Here is a 17299-nt window from a genome sequence, read left to right as displayed (position 1 = left end):
TTATATTCTTTTTAAATAAAAAATATTCTGTAGAGATAAATAAAAGTGAGAGAGAGAGAGAGAGAGAGAGAGAGAGAGAGAGAGAGAGAAAGAGAGAGAGACAGAGAGACAGAGACAGAGAAAGAGAGAACACCCATATAAGAAAGAGCATGTTTTAATGAAAGGGAGTAAAAAACCAATTCAAAACATACATTTTAATTAACTTTTTTGTGTCTATGGCATATTTCATCATAGATGCTTTTCCTAACTGTCAAACCCCGGGAAACACACACATATGTATGCACACACGAGCCAAACTAACTTAACAGTGCGACTTATAAAAATAAAGCGTACGAATTTGGCCCTTAAGTACATCTCCACTTTTGCTAATGTCAAAACCTCTAATCTTTCCTCCTCAAAGATGGACTACGTCGAAGGGGTAAAGAAGAAAGTGCAAGGTTTTCAACTGCTAATTGCTGAATTTTGATTGTTACATTTTTATTGAAAAAGTTCTTTTGTCACTTGCTTTGGCAAATTCAGAAAGAACTTACTTTGCTGATTCCTCTGGCTACGGTTCTAACCAGGACAGGCTTTACCAGGATTTTCAGAAGAAAGCTCTGCACACCAATTGGAGCTCAAGTCCAAAAGACTGTTAATTATTTCTCGTATGCGGTAATCTATGTCTTCACTGTGCAGCAGATGACTTAACCTTTCAACTATCTTTTGACTCGACTGAATGTGTGTGCTCCTATATGCACACACTTTGGACGGCTAGAATAGAAGGAGGCCAGGGGCATGTCTGAGCAAGTAGGATTTATTACGGGCAAATAGCAGGGGAAAATGTTACTAATATCCACAGATAAGTTCCTTAAGTCATGTGTAAAGAGACACTGCTATTAAAAATGTGCTTTATTTCTTGCTGAATCAAGTACTAGCTCCCAATTAAATGAGAATTTTTTATGCCTTCCAATTGTTAGCACAGTTAGCATCACTTTACCAACAACCAAACAATAAATCAAACTAGGTCTTAGTGGTTCTGTCCACATCTAGGTTGTTTGAGTGATCAAGAGCTCTTTTATTTGTTTGCTTTAGCTTTCAATTCTTGGTTATACCTACAAAGAAAACAGAGAAAAATAATCATGAATCACAACAGATAAATGTATAATAAGAAGGGAATGACAAGCATATTCCATCTCTTCTTTTTCACTAGTCCAGAGACTTTATACTTGTAAATACAATCTTTCCAGGGCCTTATAGATAGAAATAAGCAGAAGGGAAAGTGACTCAAGAACTTTATTTGCATCTGGCTTCTAACTGCCCGAAAATTTTAACAACTTAACTGAGATATAGTTTCCTGTACAAAAGCATTATTTTAATGAATATTTTCATTCTTGAACTATACAAGAGTATGACAAACATGTGAACATATGTATAAAATTTAGCAAAACATGGTCATCTAGATCTTTCTTGAGAATAAATTCAACTAGGAAGAGATCCTGGTCTAATCACTAAAAATAAAATATACTCCTTTGATGCAGGAAGGCTACTGGGTTAACAAGATGTAAACACACGTTTATTGAAGCTAAGGACTATATTTCCAATTCTCATTAATCCAAAGAAGAATGAGCTGCAAAGCCACAGAGTCGTTCTCTTTTAAAATGCCCTGAACTTCGGTGACTGTTCTTCCCAGCTTACAGCGGAGTGGAGAATAGTACATGTGCAGGCAGAACGCCTTCCGTGGAGCCTCCCATACCTCCTGATTTCAAATACTGGACAGCGTTTTCCTAAATGCTCAAGTCTAATATTTGTATTTCTAACTAAATTTCTCAATCTACTATTATAACTGAGAGATGCCAAAAATCCTTTCGTCAAACTGTATCTGAATTTCTGATATCAGAAAACATAGTTCTGAATATGGCACTTAGCATCCTCTTAGTTCTGCTTTCACGAGTTAACATAAGGTAAAGATGAGATGGTGCATGAGAAAACTACTTTGTGAATAAATAGGCGCTAAAATGTGAGGCGCACTGTAGAGTACGAGAGTTGTTTATTCACCTGTCCATTATGTGCTAGACAATTATAAAAGAGTTAATTATAAAGCTGCTAGTTAGATGAGCTCATCGCAGTGTTAGCCACTCACTGACAAACATGTTAAGTACCGAGTGAGCAGGTTCACCTTTCCAGAGCTCGTGGAGCCCTTCCCAAGGAAACCTGCGGCCTCGCTCTAAACGTCATCTCCAATGCGTTTTAGTCCCACTTTATCATACACAGCTGAGAGGAGTGATAAAAGGCTCATGCAGAAAGTTACTTAGGATATCATCAATTGTATGATTTCTTAATAAGACGTTCTATGAAAGTGCTATACATGTAGATAATACAAAGATTTATAACCTAGGTAAGATAATAAAATGCTTGATACTTTTAACTTAAGTTAAACCTCGAGACTTTTCTAGAAAGGTGAAATTTCTGCTTTAGGTACATCCCACCTTAGTATCACACACGAATCTTAAAAAAAAGAAAAGCGCTGCCGTGGGGTGGCGTCTGAGGCCGGCGTTCTCAGGCCCTCGCTCGCTTACCTCCAGATACGGAAGAGCTGGGAGGCTCCCGCCGTCCCGACGAAGAAATTAACAGCAAACAGACTCCAGTTTTTCGGAATAATTACAAGCGAGTATCTTGACCAAATTAACCCTGGTGAAGCAAAATGTTTTTTAAAGCATAGGTATTGCAGTGCTATCTTATCTGAACATTGAATATTAGTGTAAAACAATTATAAATAAGACTATGGCAACATAATGCAGGATAAAGGACAGAGAAAAGCTATACTCTGAGTCTTTAATAAAATTGCCATAATTCAGTGTTACACAAAATACTCAGTTCCCACATCAAAGAGAAATCTTTATAGGGCAAATAAATATTAATTGGAACTTTTCCCCCTACTTATAAAAATACGCTCATGGCAAAAACTTGAAAAACAAGAACCCGTGCAGATACTTATTCATAGTAATCCTCTGTCTTCTCCATCTACAATCTAATAAGTCCCTAGAGCATCTCATTCCTGTATGTGTGTATTTCAAACATTAAGTTGTTAAAGAAATTGATGTAAAATAAAGCAAAACTCATGACTATCCTACATGGAACATGAAAGATACTCATTTAATTTACCTGTAGCCATCAAAACAGCAGATTGCCCTGTGCTGAGTTTTTCTGCGGGTCTGGCCATGTCAGCTAATCCAGCACACACCAATCCCTGGAAATACACAGTAACACACAGAAAGGAAGAAAGCGTCGTGTCAGGTAATGGTTCTGAACTTTAAATAAAACACAAAGCTATTTAAGAGGTTTCCACACGATAGTGGCGATAATTTTAGTATCCATGCATTCAGAAAACGTATATCATGACACAAAGCTACGACGAATTCGGGAATGCTTTTTAAATGCTTTCTCTTCCGTTAAGCACGTTAAGCAGCAGCCTGACATATCTGAAAATCGGCAGCGTCTGTGTGTCTGTTCCACGAGCACTTCTTTCGCATGTGAATTTATATATCCTCTATCCACGCGGGAACTACCGGCGTGGAGGATGCCCGAAAACTAAGGTAATTTGTGTCGAGTCCTCCTTTCGTGTCTCTTTTTAAAAGTGGAAGTATCGAAAAAGCTCTGTTAGAACTTTAGTTTATTGGTCAGGTCATTTTTATTTAATGTCGAAGTACGGATGGTCTATTCTTCTCTGCTGTGTTTTTAACACTTTTTCATGGAATCATCCCTCATACTCTCCTGTCGGCATCACTCACAACGTTTAGTAATGAGTCCGCACTAGAAAATTAATTATGCTACTCTTCTGAGATCAGGATACATAACAGAGTGATTTTTACTGATGGGAAATTCAAGCCTCCACCTACACGAAACAGCAGAGACTAACACAGAGAGCCCGCGCAGCCGTCACCAGTCCATCGCCACTGCTGAGACCCTGCCACGCTGGCGTCACCTCTCTCCCCGCCTTCTCCCCTTTCCTTCAAGTATTTCAAATCAAATCCTAAATACGTCATTAGAGAATATGTTTTTAAGAAATTATTTTCTGGTTTTACTGAGTTTCTTAAAGATGCTCGTGCATGCAAATATAAATCGGAAAGGGTTTTCCTCCTAAATAGAATACACATGTACTTGCAAATTTAAACACAGATTTCAATCAAATCCAAATGGTTTCGAATCAATGAAGTCAGTAGTCCAAGAAAGCAATGATTAAAAAAAGGGCGAAAGGTTAAATACCGGAGTATAACTAGGCAAACGGCGTCACCTTTCACTCACAGTCCGATCTCCCTCGCGAATGCTTCCTAACCACCCCTCCTCCAGCCCTTCCCGGGGCCCAGGGCACCGTTTCTCCGGTTCTCGTCTGTTAATTTGTCAGGGTGTAAAACTGCTTTGTAGAGGGGAAGAAAGGGACTGATTCCTACTATTATTCCGCAGGGTCCACACTGTACAGTTGACACTGTGGCCTGCTGAATAATCTCCGAAGACTACAGGCTGTATTTCAGCATTCTCTTTTGGAGGAAGTCAGTGGTGATGATTTTGTTTATGCTCACAGTATACACTTTGTTTTCCTGGACATGTAATTGTTCTCTTCCATGAAAGTCTTGAGCTCCCTTTGTCACGGTTCTAAAAAACCCTTTCTACTTCTACATTACTCTACCCTGGTGTAAATTATGTTAGAAAATCTCATTGTGAATCTAATCTCTGCCACTTACTAGCTGTGTGACTTTGGTCAAGTTACATAACACTTTGCCTTAAATTCCTCGTGTATAAAATGAGAATATTAATCGCTCCCCTTTGCAAAAGTGATATATGATTCCATGATATAATATGCTTTAAAAGTATTCAGCATAAAAGTATTTAGCAGTGTCTAGAAAATATTATTAACAACAAAAATAATAGTAGCTTATATCTTTAAGGCTGCAGAGATAAAGGAATATCAGACTCTATATCCTTTCCCACATTACCAACCTCAGGGTAAGGGGCAGAAGTTCTGTGTTCCTTTTCATCTTTATTCTGAATTTTATTCAAATAATAGAACTGTAAATTTGAGGAGTGCTTAGAGTATACCACAAGATTATATACCACAGATAGGTATTAAAAATATGCATGGGTTATCCTGAAAATTTGATTTATTCCTTAGGAGAAAATACAAAAAATTAGCTACACCAAATGGTATGTATACTGCTCAAGAGTTAAGTATAACCCAGTCGGTACAAAAAGACTTTGAACAAAAACAAAGAAGCTCTCTTAACCGACCTCCGCGTAACAATCAGCCCCGGTTGGTCGACAATCTGCACTTCTCCTGTAAACAGGCTGATGAGCACCCGTGACGTGGCGACGCTCACTGCTAGTGGGCTGTTTATTCTGTGTCAGGCTGATGAGCACCCGTGACACGGGGACGCTCACTGCTAGTGGGCTGTTTATTCTGTTGTCACCCACATGCTGCTTTGGTTCCACCAGCTGAGCTGCATTTTTATCAAGTCACCATGTTTGTACTCAAACCTGTTTATGCCATTTTTATTTGTTATATAATTTAATGAACTACTAGGTAAACAGGTGAAATACAAAAAGTAAGTTGTTATTTCTATAAAAACTAAAGCGACTGTTTTGAAAAGACTGAATAAAGGCAAGTTGTTAAAACTTACTGTCAAATTTGCTTTGAACGAGACAGATATAAAAAAATTCGAGGGAAAGCCATAAAAATCCAGCAGGTTTCTCTTCCCATACTATTATGGAAGTGCCTATGAATTTGCTCTGCTTTAAAGAAAACTAAACTGGAAATTATATGGGAAGCATGATGGCATCATTCATCCAAGAGAGAAGATGTGAAACTCAAAATTAGTGGATCCATACATAAATAAAAGCTTTGGCCTTGAAGATGATTGGCAAATAAATATATATTTAAGGTATGTAGTATTGTTTTGAAGGTTATCCACTTTGACCTTTAGGATTATTTGGTTTCAATTAAAGTAGCTAAGAAGGACTCTATGGCAGCAGCAATTTTTGTGTGTTATGTATAGACTACCACAGATTAATTATCAAATGCTCTTGGAGAAGAAAACACATTAATATGCACAAAAAGTAAATACCTAACAAAAGAAGTCTCCCCGCCAGGGAACAAGACACGGAAGTTTCCATGGCTGTGCTGTCATCAGTAGACTCTGTTATGATTTCAACATGACCTTAAAATAGATGTTTTTAAAGGAGACAGTCAGAAGGACACTATGAGTGTCTAATACTGTCAGCTTTTCAAACACTGATGGACCAAATCAAAGAAACACAGAAGCTATTGATAAAATCAACGAACTGCTAAATTGTGGCAAATCTGAGGTGAAAGGAGACCCCAATTTTATTGTAAATATAGATATATAATTGCTACATAATTTTATGTGTGGTAGAGAGAGAAGAGGAAGGAACTATTCACAGACCTTCTATTAGTATGCGTTGTGGTTTCTTTTTTTGGCACACCATATTATTTTTGAAAGCTTAGAATACGAGCATAACCATGGAAAAGTAATATATTAAGCTTTTTTTTTAACTGACAGGACTTTTTCTCAATACACAAATATAAAAAAAGAACTGCTCTCTAGTTCTCTCTAAAATATAGCTCTCAGCCACTAATCGAATCTCGTCAAGCTATAGCCGAGGGTGTAAACTGGCAGGTTTAATTTGCCTAAGGCCTACAATTAACGGATAGCCACTTCTAGCTGTAACATTCTCAACCACTAAGATTTACAATGGAATTTTTGAATTGTTCCAACAAATTTAAAATAGTACATTTAAGAGAATTATAATAGCCTACAATTCAACAACAAAAAACAACTTGATTAAAAAACATGCAAAGGGCCTTAACAGGTTTTTCTCAAAGAAGGTAACCGAAAGGGTCCAAAAGCACATGAAAAGATGCTCAGCATAACTAATCGCATCAGGGAAATGCACATCAAACCCAGTGGTCCCCAACCTTTTTGGTGCCAGGGACTGGTGGCTGGAGGAATGGGGGGTGGAGTGGGAGGGATTTTGGGGACCCCTGATCAAAACCACAAAAAAAGTAGCACTTCACACCAAGTAGGATGGCTATTACGAAACAACAACAAAAGTAAGAAGTGTTGGCAGGACGTAGAGAAATTGGGACTGTAAAACAGTGCAGCTACCGGGGAATCCGAGGGCAGTCGCTCGAAATATTAAATATAAAATTACCACACGATCCAACAATTCCCATTCTAGGTATACATCCAGAAGAACTGAAAGCAGAAACTGGGACAGATATCACCACTGCTCACCGCAGCATCACTCATAATGGCCGAACAGCGGGAGCAACTTGAGTATCTGTCGGCAGGTGAGTGGATATAAAAACGCGGTGCAAATACACAGCGAAGTATTACTCAGACTTAAAAAGGAAGGAAACACTGCCCTATAATGATGGACTTTGAGGAAACTATGCTCAGTGAAATAAGCCAGGTATAAAAAGACAAATGCTGTGTGACTGCACTTACTAAGGTCCCCAGAGCAGTCAGATTCCTGGAGACAGAAACCAGAATGGTGGCTGCCAGGGCCGTGGGGAGAGGCATGAAGAGTTACTGTTTAACGTGGACAGAGTTTAAGTTGTGCAAGATAAAAAAGTTCTAGAGATTGGTTGCACAGAGATACAAATGGACTTAACAGTATAAAAATGGTTAAGATGCTCGATTGCATGTTTATTTTACTACAATTTATTAAAACACGAATTACTGGGCTCCATCCCCACAGTTTCAGATCCAGTAAATCTGTGATAGGGTCTGAAGATGTGCGTTTCTAACACGTTACCTGGTGATGTCAATGCCACAGGTCCAGGGATGACACTTGGAGAAGCACTGCTATAAGCCCAAACTGGCCCTTTCAACATAAAATCAGTGATCTGCTACAAACAGCCACCACGATGATTTCTTTTAGCGAAATGAGAATGTTTGGAATGGAAGGCAAAGGGTGAAAAGCCTGGTCTTGGGGTAAGTCCCAGACTCCATCATTTACCAAAGGTTAACATACACTCTTAGATAAATCCTTCTACTTTTTGAGACTAACTTTCCTTGCCTCTATTTTGGTGTTAGTATCTCCAGTTCTCATACTAAATTAATAACAACACTTAATTTGGGGGGTTCTAACCAGTTTAATGTTTTACTTAGTCATAAAATTTTAGAATAGAAGTTCGTGTTCCTAGGGCTCATGATCGTAAGCTTTTTATAATAAATGTGTTCCCAGAAGGCCTCTTATCTAAGGAGTTTTAAAAAAAATCTGAAGTGTGCTTTATGCAGTAAAAATGATACATCCAAGAATATTTGCATAAAATCATTTAGAGGCACACCATGAACACTTAAAAGCACATCCTTCATAAAAGTTACTTCAAATTAAAAAGTTCCTATTAGAGAATTTTTTTTCCAGTAGCTTCTGCAAAAACTCAAGACTTACCCATTTCATAATTGGAGCCCAGAAAAAAACTGTTTTAGGACCTAAAAAAAAAAAAAGACAAATTTAGGAATAAATCAACTACTCAATGACTTTATACATGTCTTTTAATACTTATCACCACATTTCAAATACCTAAAGATTTATCACCCTACTTGAACCGTTTCCACTATGCTTTCTGGATACTTCGCATATGAGTCAACCTCTAGGAAGGTGCCATGGTATCACTCTTTCACGTGAGTTGTTTTGATCTCCTTGTCAACTATTTGCATTTTTGCGAAAGTATAACGGAGATGGTTCTAGAAACCGTTCTGGTGCTTTGCATTAAACATGGAACTTAATGTTAGTTCACTGATGGGTCACTTCGAATCGGGGCAGTTACAGGTTTGCCTTGACACCGTTTCACATGGAAGGCGAGGGCGGGGCGTCCACTCATCTCCGGGGCATCAGGCTGGTTTCACTCGGGGCGGCGTGAGGCTCACTCACGGGGGTGCTGCTTAGACCACGGCATTCCCGCTTGGCTCCTGCAGTCTCCCCAGGAGGCTGACCCGGTGATGCACTGGTCCTTTAAGTCAATCTTTCCAACCTCACTGGTAACCTAAGTTAGCTTGAGCTTCTGAGATTCCCACCATCACGCCTGGTTCATTTTTCTTTGTCATGTGCAAAGTCTCTGGTCATGGGCTGTGTCAATGACTAAGTTTATTTTTTATACCTGCACGAAGCTTGGCTTCATCACTCGAGGGTAACTCAGCACAGGTGTTTTAGTCTCTGGCTTTGAACTCCCAGACTCCTCTCTTCCTATTTCAAAACTGATATTTCCTCTTCTGCCGCCCAAAAACTTATTTCCTGAGCAATGCCTCTGGACTCTGGTTTCTCTGTGAGCTTAAATGGGTGACCCTTCAAGGGTTAATAAACAGTCAAGCTTTTCAGTAGGTTTGCAGTTTATCCCACTGTCCTGAGCTAGGTGATAATTTTAAAACATTAACTGCCCTCCTCCCCCAACTAACCAAACAAAAACACTTCAAGCATCAAATTATGGTTGCTAAAACCTGGACCAAGAGCTGTACGAATATTTAATTAGTGAATAATTTTAAACTACAAAACAAACCCTAAATTAGTTTAACGACTGCTAAGTATAGAATTTTAAACTATCAGTAGCAAATATATATATATGTGATATTCTAAATTTCTAATTTTTCTGAGATATGAGAGGATGCTGACAAGTGACCAAAAAAATCAGAGTTAGATATCTATAAATGCAACTGAGTGTTTTCTTCATTGTTAAAAAAGGGGGTGGGGCCTGGTAACTGGCTAGCAATACCCCCATCATACAGTAAGTCAACAAAAATTTCAAAGAAATCTTATTTTAGTTCACCTTTCCAGTTTATCTTAGCCAATCTTTTCTACCTTAAGAGAAAAATAAGTCAAATACATTTAGACATGTATGAATTCAAGTTCAGAGGCTGTCTTCCTGAAACATACAATCACTCAACAGTAGATACGGTAATGAGAAAATATTCTAACTTACTTCAACATTTCTAAAACATGAAGTTTTGATTTAAAAAAAGCATTTGAAAATATATATTCTCAAACAGTAACATGTCACACGTGTCATTCTAGATCTGGGAAAACCAGGTTTATATTCCATATAATGACACACTTATTCTCACGGCTATTCATTAAAACACAGCGATTCATTAAAAAATGAGATAAATAATTATGATACCTGACATGATTATAATACCTTAAAAATCAAGATAACTGAAAGTGTACTCTAAGAGAGTACCTAGCTAACATTCATTACGAGGGATGAAAAAACTTGATTAGGTGGAAAATTTGAACTGCGAAATATATTGAATAAAAATCATCTCATAAGAAATCTAATTTGGAGGCCAAAATGAGAGAAATGTGTCCCCATCAAATATAAAGACAAAGAGTTAACTAACAAGACAATTTCATCTTGTTGCTTAGAAGTCTACTCTGGGAAGTTGAAAAAGGCTTCAAAAGCTGACAATTTGGAAATATCAAACAAGTATTCAACAAATACGAATGTATATATATTTAAAACTATAAACTATTTTCAAGCATAACAAAAAATCCAGAAAATAACAAAACGGTCATTTTCTTGTGTGTCATTAATGGGTTCGTCTTAGTTTTAAAGTGAAACTGATGTTTTTTAAAATTCAAACTTTTATAGAAGAATTTGAGAAGTTCTGCAAGGGGATATCATAACCAAATATGTAGCAGACATACATTTTTAAACAAATTAACAAATCTAGTTGTCTCGATCATCTTTGATGAACCTGTTGATAAAATAGTCATAAATTTACCTCCTAATTTCCTCATCTGAGAGCAGTTACTGTTAATGACATAAATTCTATGCAGAAAGTATGTCATTGATTGAACGTATGATTCTCTCCCTAAGGAAAGATTTTCTTCTTGGAACAGAATAAGTAACTTTTACAAACAGGCAAAGACACATACAAATACTGAATTGACATGCTCACTATGTCCCAATGTGAAAAATAAAGTTTTTAATTGAATGCGTCCCATTCCCTCTTCCTAGGCCTTTCATACCGTTTCTCTATGGTTTGCTACTTTTCAACATCCCTTAACATTTCTCTTAGTTTCTTATATTATGCAAGTTGACCTGTTCACGATCGTGTGACAAACTACAAACCTTAGAATTTGTAAAGGTTACTCTTTGACACTGCCTAAAATACCTATTTTTATTTGTACTAAAGTTATTATGGTTTCACAGTAAGAATATGACTGGGCTACCTTTTTAGAGCTAAATAATCTTTAGATCTTCTGTACATACTTGTCAGTGATAAAATCAAATCTCAAAAATTTAGAATTGGCGAGAGGTGATATCCAACTATTAATACCTTAGCCTTGCACATTATTGTCAAAACCTCCAGGAGTGACTCTAACCTCATGTTTAAATGATTCAATAACATACTATTATGCAAAAGCTTAAATATGCAGTCTAATAACTCCTGAAAGAATAATCAATGTTTCCTCAGATTTTATTCAACACTAATTTATCAACAATTACATTTTTCATGCTTCTCCATTTCTATATTGCTGTGCATACAACTTTTTAATCATAAACACTCTCTCAGTGACAGGTGTTCTTACTCTGCATATTGTTTAGAAGCTCAGGTGGGAGGGAACCAACACTGGTTGAGAGTCTGAGTGTTTGCTTATTCTATCATTTAATTATCCTAACAATCCTTAAATAGTGATAATTATTATCTCCATTTTATAGTTTAGAAAACTAAGGCTCGAAGCATTTTAGGTAAAGATCACATAATCAAGATTCAAACCTCACTCTGTCTGGCTTCAAAGTCTATGTTCCTTCCTCTATACAGAAAAGGGATCATAATAACTGAATCAATCCAAGAACATCCAGACAAAATGTACAATTTACAAATGAAAGGTAACTCCTCTTCATTCTGAAAGTTGAATAAAAAAGTATCACAAACAATGATTAGGTGGTCAAAGCTAAAGCCTTGGAAAAGACCGCTATAAAACTACCCTCCAATTCTGTGCTAAAGCAGTTTTAAATCGCATCTCCTCCACCCTGCCCTTACCCTACAGCCCATACACCACTCCTTTCAAGGGTTCAAAAGTGACTCCATAGAATTCAGCTGACCCTCAAGTGCAGATGATTACAGAAGCATTGCCTAACCTTTCCTCCTGATAATCTTTACCACAAAATGGCACAATTCCAAATATTTGAGTGTTAAAGGAGCTAAAAGGCAAAATAACTCTTTCAATTATAAAAACCTCTTCTGAAAGATCAATTTTATAACCGGTACAATACTGCAGTAAGTAATATTAAAGTATAACCCCCCAAAACAGTTCTTTCCATTATCGAACTGGAAATCAGATTTAGTACTAACCAGCTCAGACTGCAGGGAGTTGCTTCATAGCCACCCAGGTATGTGGGTAAAAGTCGTCCCTCCTAACCAGACCAAGTGTAGAGATAGACTTAGCTATGTGGGGGAAGAAGGGCCCCCTTTTGAGTTGTACTTCAGTATTTCAATTTATAACACATTTTCTCCTTTGCAAAGTCTTTGGCTTTAGTTCCCAGCCAAGTATGATTACTGCCTATTTTATAGAGAAATCTGGATCTTAAATACAGCTTGGGAGGGACTGGATTCTTCCTATTTCTTACAGAAATATTTTTTTCAAGCACGAGAGCACTGTTTCCCAGCAGGACAAGAGAGCGCTAACATTTACTGAGCATGTATGAAAAACCAATCGTATATGTTATATTTAATTCTCACCATTTTAAAATGATTTAAAAAAAATTTTCAACTACAGTCGACATACAATATTATATTAGTTTCAGGGGTACAACACAGTGACTAGACGCCTTAAGCGCATTTTACAGAAACTAAAATATGTGAGATTTCGCCCAAGGTCACACCTACGGTAAGTAGCAGGGCAGAATTAAACCCAGGTCTGTCCGCACAAAAAGGTCCAGGGAGACCCTGTTCGGGGATTTCGTAAATAAGGACAGCCTTAAACAAGCTGGACCGATGGGGCAGGGGATGACTCTCAACCCGGTACAGCATCTGCAGGCCTCTGCCAGCTGGAGCCGAAGGCAGGGTGACCTCCAAGCCTCCCCGCCTCCCTTGCGCGCCCAGGCGGCTCCGCTCCGCGCGGGGTCAACATGCCACCGCTCGGGGAGGGAAGGAGGACAGGACGACGGTTTCCTGCTGGCCCAGACCCCTTGGTGGTCGCGGAAACGGAGAACGATCAAGCCCCGGGGCCCGGCCAGGGTTGGGTCGAGCGTAAAGGATGGGGTGCGACAAGGGTCGCGAAGGTCTGATACACGGTGGCTGAGGTACGGCGAAAGGCATGGCCAGCGGGGAAAGCAGACGGAGTCACTCGATGGGGACGGGCTGGGGCTGTGGGTGATGCCTCCGGCGGCAGAGCTGTCACTGGGTCTGCTCTAGGGGGAGAGGCAGGAAAGCTCTCGGCGGGAGCCACTCTGGGTCCCTTACCTGCCGGGTGGTTGTACAAGGGCCTCAATTTCTCAGGCAGCAAGAACTCGATTTTATCGAGGAACCGATGGTAGGTGGCCCGCAGGCCCCGGGCGCCGGCGGCTGACATGTCTGCAGGCGAGTCGATCGTGGGCGGCCGGGGGGCCGCGCGCTCGTCCCCGGCGGACTATGAAGGGCAGCTCGTCACTTCCCTCTGCCTCAGAGCCTCGCGTCCTCCTCTCCCCGCCCGGGGTGCCCTTCCCGCGGCTCAGCCTTTGCCCTGCGAACCACCCACCCAGGGACCCGGCCCAGCGAAGGCTGAGGAGGCGGACGCTCGGCGACTGCCCGCCCCGGGTCGGCCCCCTGCGCTCCCGCCGCCGCCGAGGAGGAGGAGTCATGGCAACAGGTGCCAAAAGAATGGCCGCGGCGAGTCCTCCCGGAGCCGGCGGCATTGCGCCTGCGCCAGCGGCGCCGCCGCGGCGATTGGCCCGGCGCGTGGGCGGGGCCCGGCGTGAACCTCCTCCCTGCCCTCGAGGCCATGTTGGAGAAGGGAAAGTGAAGCGGCGCCTGCTCTCGATTCCCCTTCGCTTTGCTGAGGGAGGCCCGTACTTAAAATGGGCTTGTCGGGCCTTCCCTGCCCCGAACAAAGATGCCGCCGCACAACGCTCCTGTCTGCTTTGGAATGAGACTCCTGCGCGAGAGCCTTCAGAGCTCGGCGGCTCCTCTGCCTTCCTCATCTACCCGTAGCGCCCGAAGGCCTTGGCCGCGGTGGCCCGAGCCCACTCCCCCGGGGTGAGGGCAGCCGCGGCGCACGGCGGCCTCAGCGCCCCGGGCCGTCGTCATCTCGCGAGAAGGGCTCGGTCGCGAGGGCGTCGAGAACGCCGAGAGGGAGGAGTCGCGGCCGCCTCCGCCCCCGCCTCCTCCTGTCGGAGGGGCCGGGGGAGGGGACTGTCGCTGTTCTCTGGATGTTCTGGGCGCTCCGGGCAGAGTATGAGGCGAGCTCCGGCCCGGGCGCGGCCGGGCTTCGGGGCCCAGGGCGCCGCCGCCGCCGCCGCCTGAGTCGCCGCGCCCGCCCGCCCGCCAGGCCCGGCGCGCGGATGGTGCCGGTGCGGCTCGGGGGCTGATCGCGTGTCCCCTCCCCTCCCCTCCCCCACGCGGTGGGCTCCCCTCCCAGCCCGGCCCGGCGGAGCCATGTCTCGGGGTGGCTCCTGCCCACACCTGTTGTGGGACGTGAGGAAAAGGTCCCTCGGGCTGGAGGACCCGTCCCGGCTGCGGAGTCGCTACCTGGGTGAGCGGGGGCCCCGGGGCGGAGGCGCCGAGGTCGCCGCCCGGAGGTGGGGGAGGGGGCCGCGGTCGGGGCTGTTGGAGGAGGGACAGCGCCTCGGCCGGTCGCCCCCGAGACGGGGGCGCTGGGGGGACCCCGGCGGACGGCCCCGCGCCCCGTCTTCCCAAGGCCAGCGCCCCCCCCCCCTTTGCATGCTGCCGGCCGCCGCCCCTGCTGGGTTTTCCTCGAGGGGCCGGACCGGGGCGGCCGGTACTGGGGCCAGGAAAGGTGTTGGGGTCGCATCTGGAGTGGGACCCGGAGAAGACTCGTCGGACCTCTCGGAGCGTTTGGGGCAAAAGTTGGCGCTCTTGCTCTTTCGCCAACGCTGTCCCCGCTCGGCCGAAGGACCTGAGTATTTGCTGACACCCGCTGCACTTCAGCCTCCGGAGGGGTCAGGTGTCGGCTCCGAAGCGGTGACCACCCTCGGGGACTTCACGCTCCAGACGGACTCCGCGCACACTGCCCTGCGGCCCGGAGCCAAACCCTAAAAGTGATCGCGGAGCCCGCCCCACCCCCGCGTGCTCTCCCGGTTCGACTCCGCTGTTCAGTTGGGTTTGACCGCGTTAAGGAGGTGTAGGGTTTCGCGTTCCCATTCCCACCCCTGCAAAACACACTTGGCATTTACTGTTTCATAGTTAAGCTTTCTAAAAACAACCTTCAGTGCTTGAGGAAACAGTATTCCACTTTTTTCGTTTTGGATAAGGTGGTTTTGTGAGGATTCTGGGTCCGGTATCTGAAACGTGGATGTAGTTACTGTGGGTCTTTTTTTTTCTTGAGCAACGTTTTCATGACTCTAATTCTTTTTCTCTTTTTTGAAAGTAAGACGTCATTTAAAAATGTATCCCCAGTTTTGCCACTTTTTGCTAGATATTTATCGATATCATTTGGTTTTGACTTCAAGTCAATAAAAGAAAATGAAATCTCATTACATCTCATAGTTCTAGTTTGTAAATTTTTCGAGAGAACTTGGAAGCTTTTTTTTCTTATTCTCGGTTTTTAGTGTCTCAAATGACATGAATACATTCTCCTGGTTAAAAAAAAAACAAACAAAAATAAAAAAAATAAAAACGAAGCAAAAACCCCTTTGATCCTTCCCATTCCATTTTCAAAACAAACCGTGTTATGTTTCCTGAATATTTGTCCAGACCTTTTTCTTTGCATTCTTAAAGCACGTAGTATATATAGAAGTGCCATAGCTGTGTGTGTGTGTGAGTGAGAGAGACCTGTATCTATGGTGTCATACAGTAAACATTGTTTTGCAACTTGCTTTACACTACATCTTGGAGATCTTTCCATATCAGTAATATGTAGGTTTCTATATTAATGTTTTGTTATGGTTTAAGTAGTTCAGATGTGTCTGATAGAGCCAGTTAAAATTAAAACCCCACATTTTCTTTTTTCCTTTCTACTCGGGCACGTCCCTAATGGAATGCCGTGGAGGAAAATTGGAGAGTAAGAGTCCACTGACTTTAGCAGAAAGTCTAAATGATAGATTTTCAAATATATATGGCTACAGGGAGTTTCTTATCTTAAATAATACTTGAAGTGCGCTAATTATAAGTACTTTATAATTAGCACATTCTTACAACAGCGTCCTTTAAAAATGGTTTGCTGAGTATTTGGAAATAGCTTGTAAAGTTATTTCTTGGCCTTTGTAGATCTTTACACCTTTAGTTTATCTGACTCTTCTGCACTACAGTGCTGATTTTGCTTTGGCGTTTAGGAAACAGCAAATCCACATTAGTAATGCCTGAATTAATGAGATTTTTAAAAATAATATTTTGAAGTACTCTTATAAAGTCTTTCTTTTAAAAAGTCCAAGTCCAAAGGTTTTAGAAAGTAAATAGATTCTTGTTTTGAGACTTCAACATTTTGATTGTTTATCTACAGTATTGTAGGTTAATTATTTTTCTAATTTATTTTCATTGTATTTCTAATGAATTCCTGCTAAGTAACAGTAAAATTGGGATAGAACAAACTGATAGATTTTTCTTGTGACATTTACATTTAAGATTATTTTGCCATAGGATGTTTTTCCCATAGTTGTATTCAAGCTTTGCAGTTGATTTTATTTAAATTTAGTTATTTCTTTTCCTCCCATAAAAGAAAGTTACAGTTCACAAAATTTCCTTATATTGTGGGAATGAAGAAAAATAATTCGTCATATGTTATTTAGGAGAAAAAATATGTTTATATGCAGCCTCAAATTCAAAAGGTTCACCTGAACCAATGGAATATTGTTTTAGTCTAGCATGGATTTCCAGAGAGTAGGTCAGGGATTGTCATCTTCATGAGGCTGATGTAAATTTCACTGTTGGATTTATTTCTTAAAATAATAATTGTCAAAGTCTGGAGATACTTGTAGGTTTAAATGTTTCAGAGCTCAAGCTACTGTGTCCTGAGGTAGGGTAGTGCTTTTGGAATTCAGTGGTTATTATAGTAACTTATTAGCCACACGTTCTAATGATATAATAATTGTCAAAGTCTGGAGATACTTGTAGGTTTAAATGTTTCAGAGCTCAAGATACTGTGT

At 41.5% G+C, this 17299-nt stretch overlaps 2 protein-coding genes across 5 annotated transcripts in view; one reads left to right on the top strand and one right to left on the bottom strand.

Moving 5' to 3' along the window:
- Positions 1-777: 777 nt before the first annotated feature.
- MPC2 (mitochondrial pyruvate carrier 2) lies at positions 778-13755 on the bottom strand. The gene is made up of 5 exons (XM_011374194.2): positions 13464-13755; positions 8449-8489; positions 3142-3226; positions 2556-2667; positions 778-1091 (listed from the first exon to the last, which is right to left on the bottom strand). The coding sequence occupies exons 1-5, from the start codon at positions 13570-13572 to the stop codon at positions 1055-1057; spliced, it is 384 nt and encodes a 127-aa protein (XP_011372496.1). The 5' UTR covers positions 13573-13755; the 3' UTR covers positions 778-1054.
- A 636-nt stretch (positions 13756-14391) lies between these two features.
- DCAF6 (DDB1 and CUL4 associated factor 6) overlaps positions 14392-17299 on the top strand; it is a 57896-nt gene continuing 54988 nt past the window's right edge. For 2 of the 4 annotated variants that reach the window (XM_023519931.1, XM_023519933.1), the window contains exon 1: positions 14394-14730. In XM_023519931.1, the coding sequence (XP_023375699.1) occupies positions 14634-14730 (97 nt within the window). In that variant the 5' untranslated portion in view covers positions 14394-14633. Of the gene's footprint in view, positions 14731-17299 lie in introns of all 4 variants that reach the window. The other 2 variants (XM_023519932.1, XM_023519934.1) reach the window with 2 other exon arrangements.

The sequence above is a fragment of the Pteropus vampyrus genome, unplaced genomic scaffold, assembly GCF_000151845.1.
Source record: "Pteropus vampyrus isolate Shadow unplaced genomic scaffold, Pvam_2.0 Scaffold241, whole genome shotgun sequence".
NCBI lineage: Eukaryota > Metazoa > Chordata > Mammalia > Chiroptera > Pteropodidae > Pteropus > Pteropus vampyrus.
Note: the sequence above shows the minus strand (reverse complement) of the source record. Positions and strands in the feature narration are given on the sequence as shown.

Coding starts and splice junctions, on each gene's coding strand:
- MPC2 (XM_011374194.2), bottom strand. CDS start 13,572: ATGTCAGCCGCCGGCGCCCGGGGCCTGCGGGCCACCTACCATCGGTTC. Junction 8,490..13,463: donor CTTGTACAACCACCCGGCAG/GTAAGGGACCCA, acceptor TTTTTTTTTTAG/GTCCTAAAACAGTTTTTTTC. Junction 2,668..3,141: donor TGCTGTTTTGATGGCTACAG/GTAAATTAAATG, acceptor TTGCTTCACCAG/GGTTAATTTGGTCAAGATAC.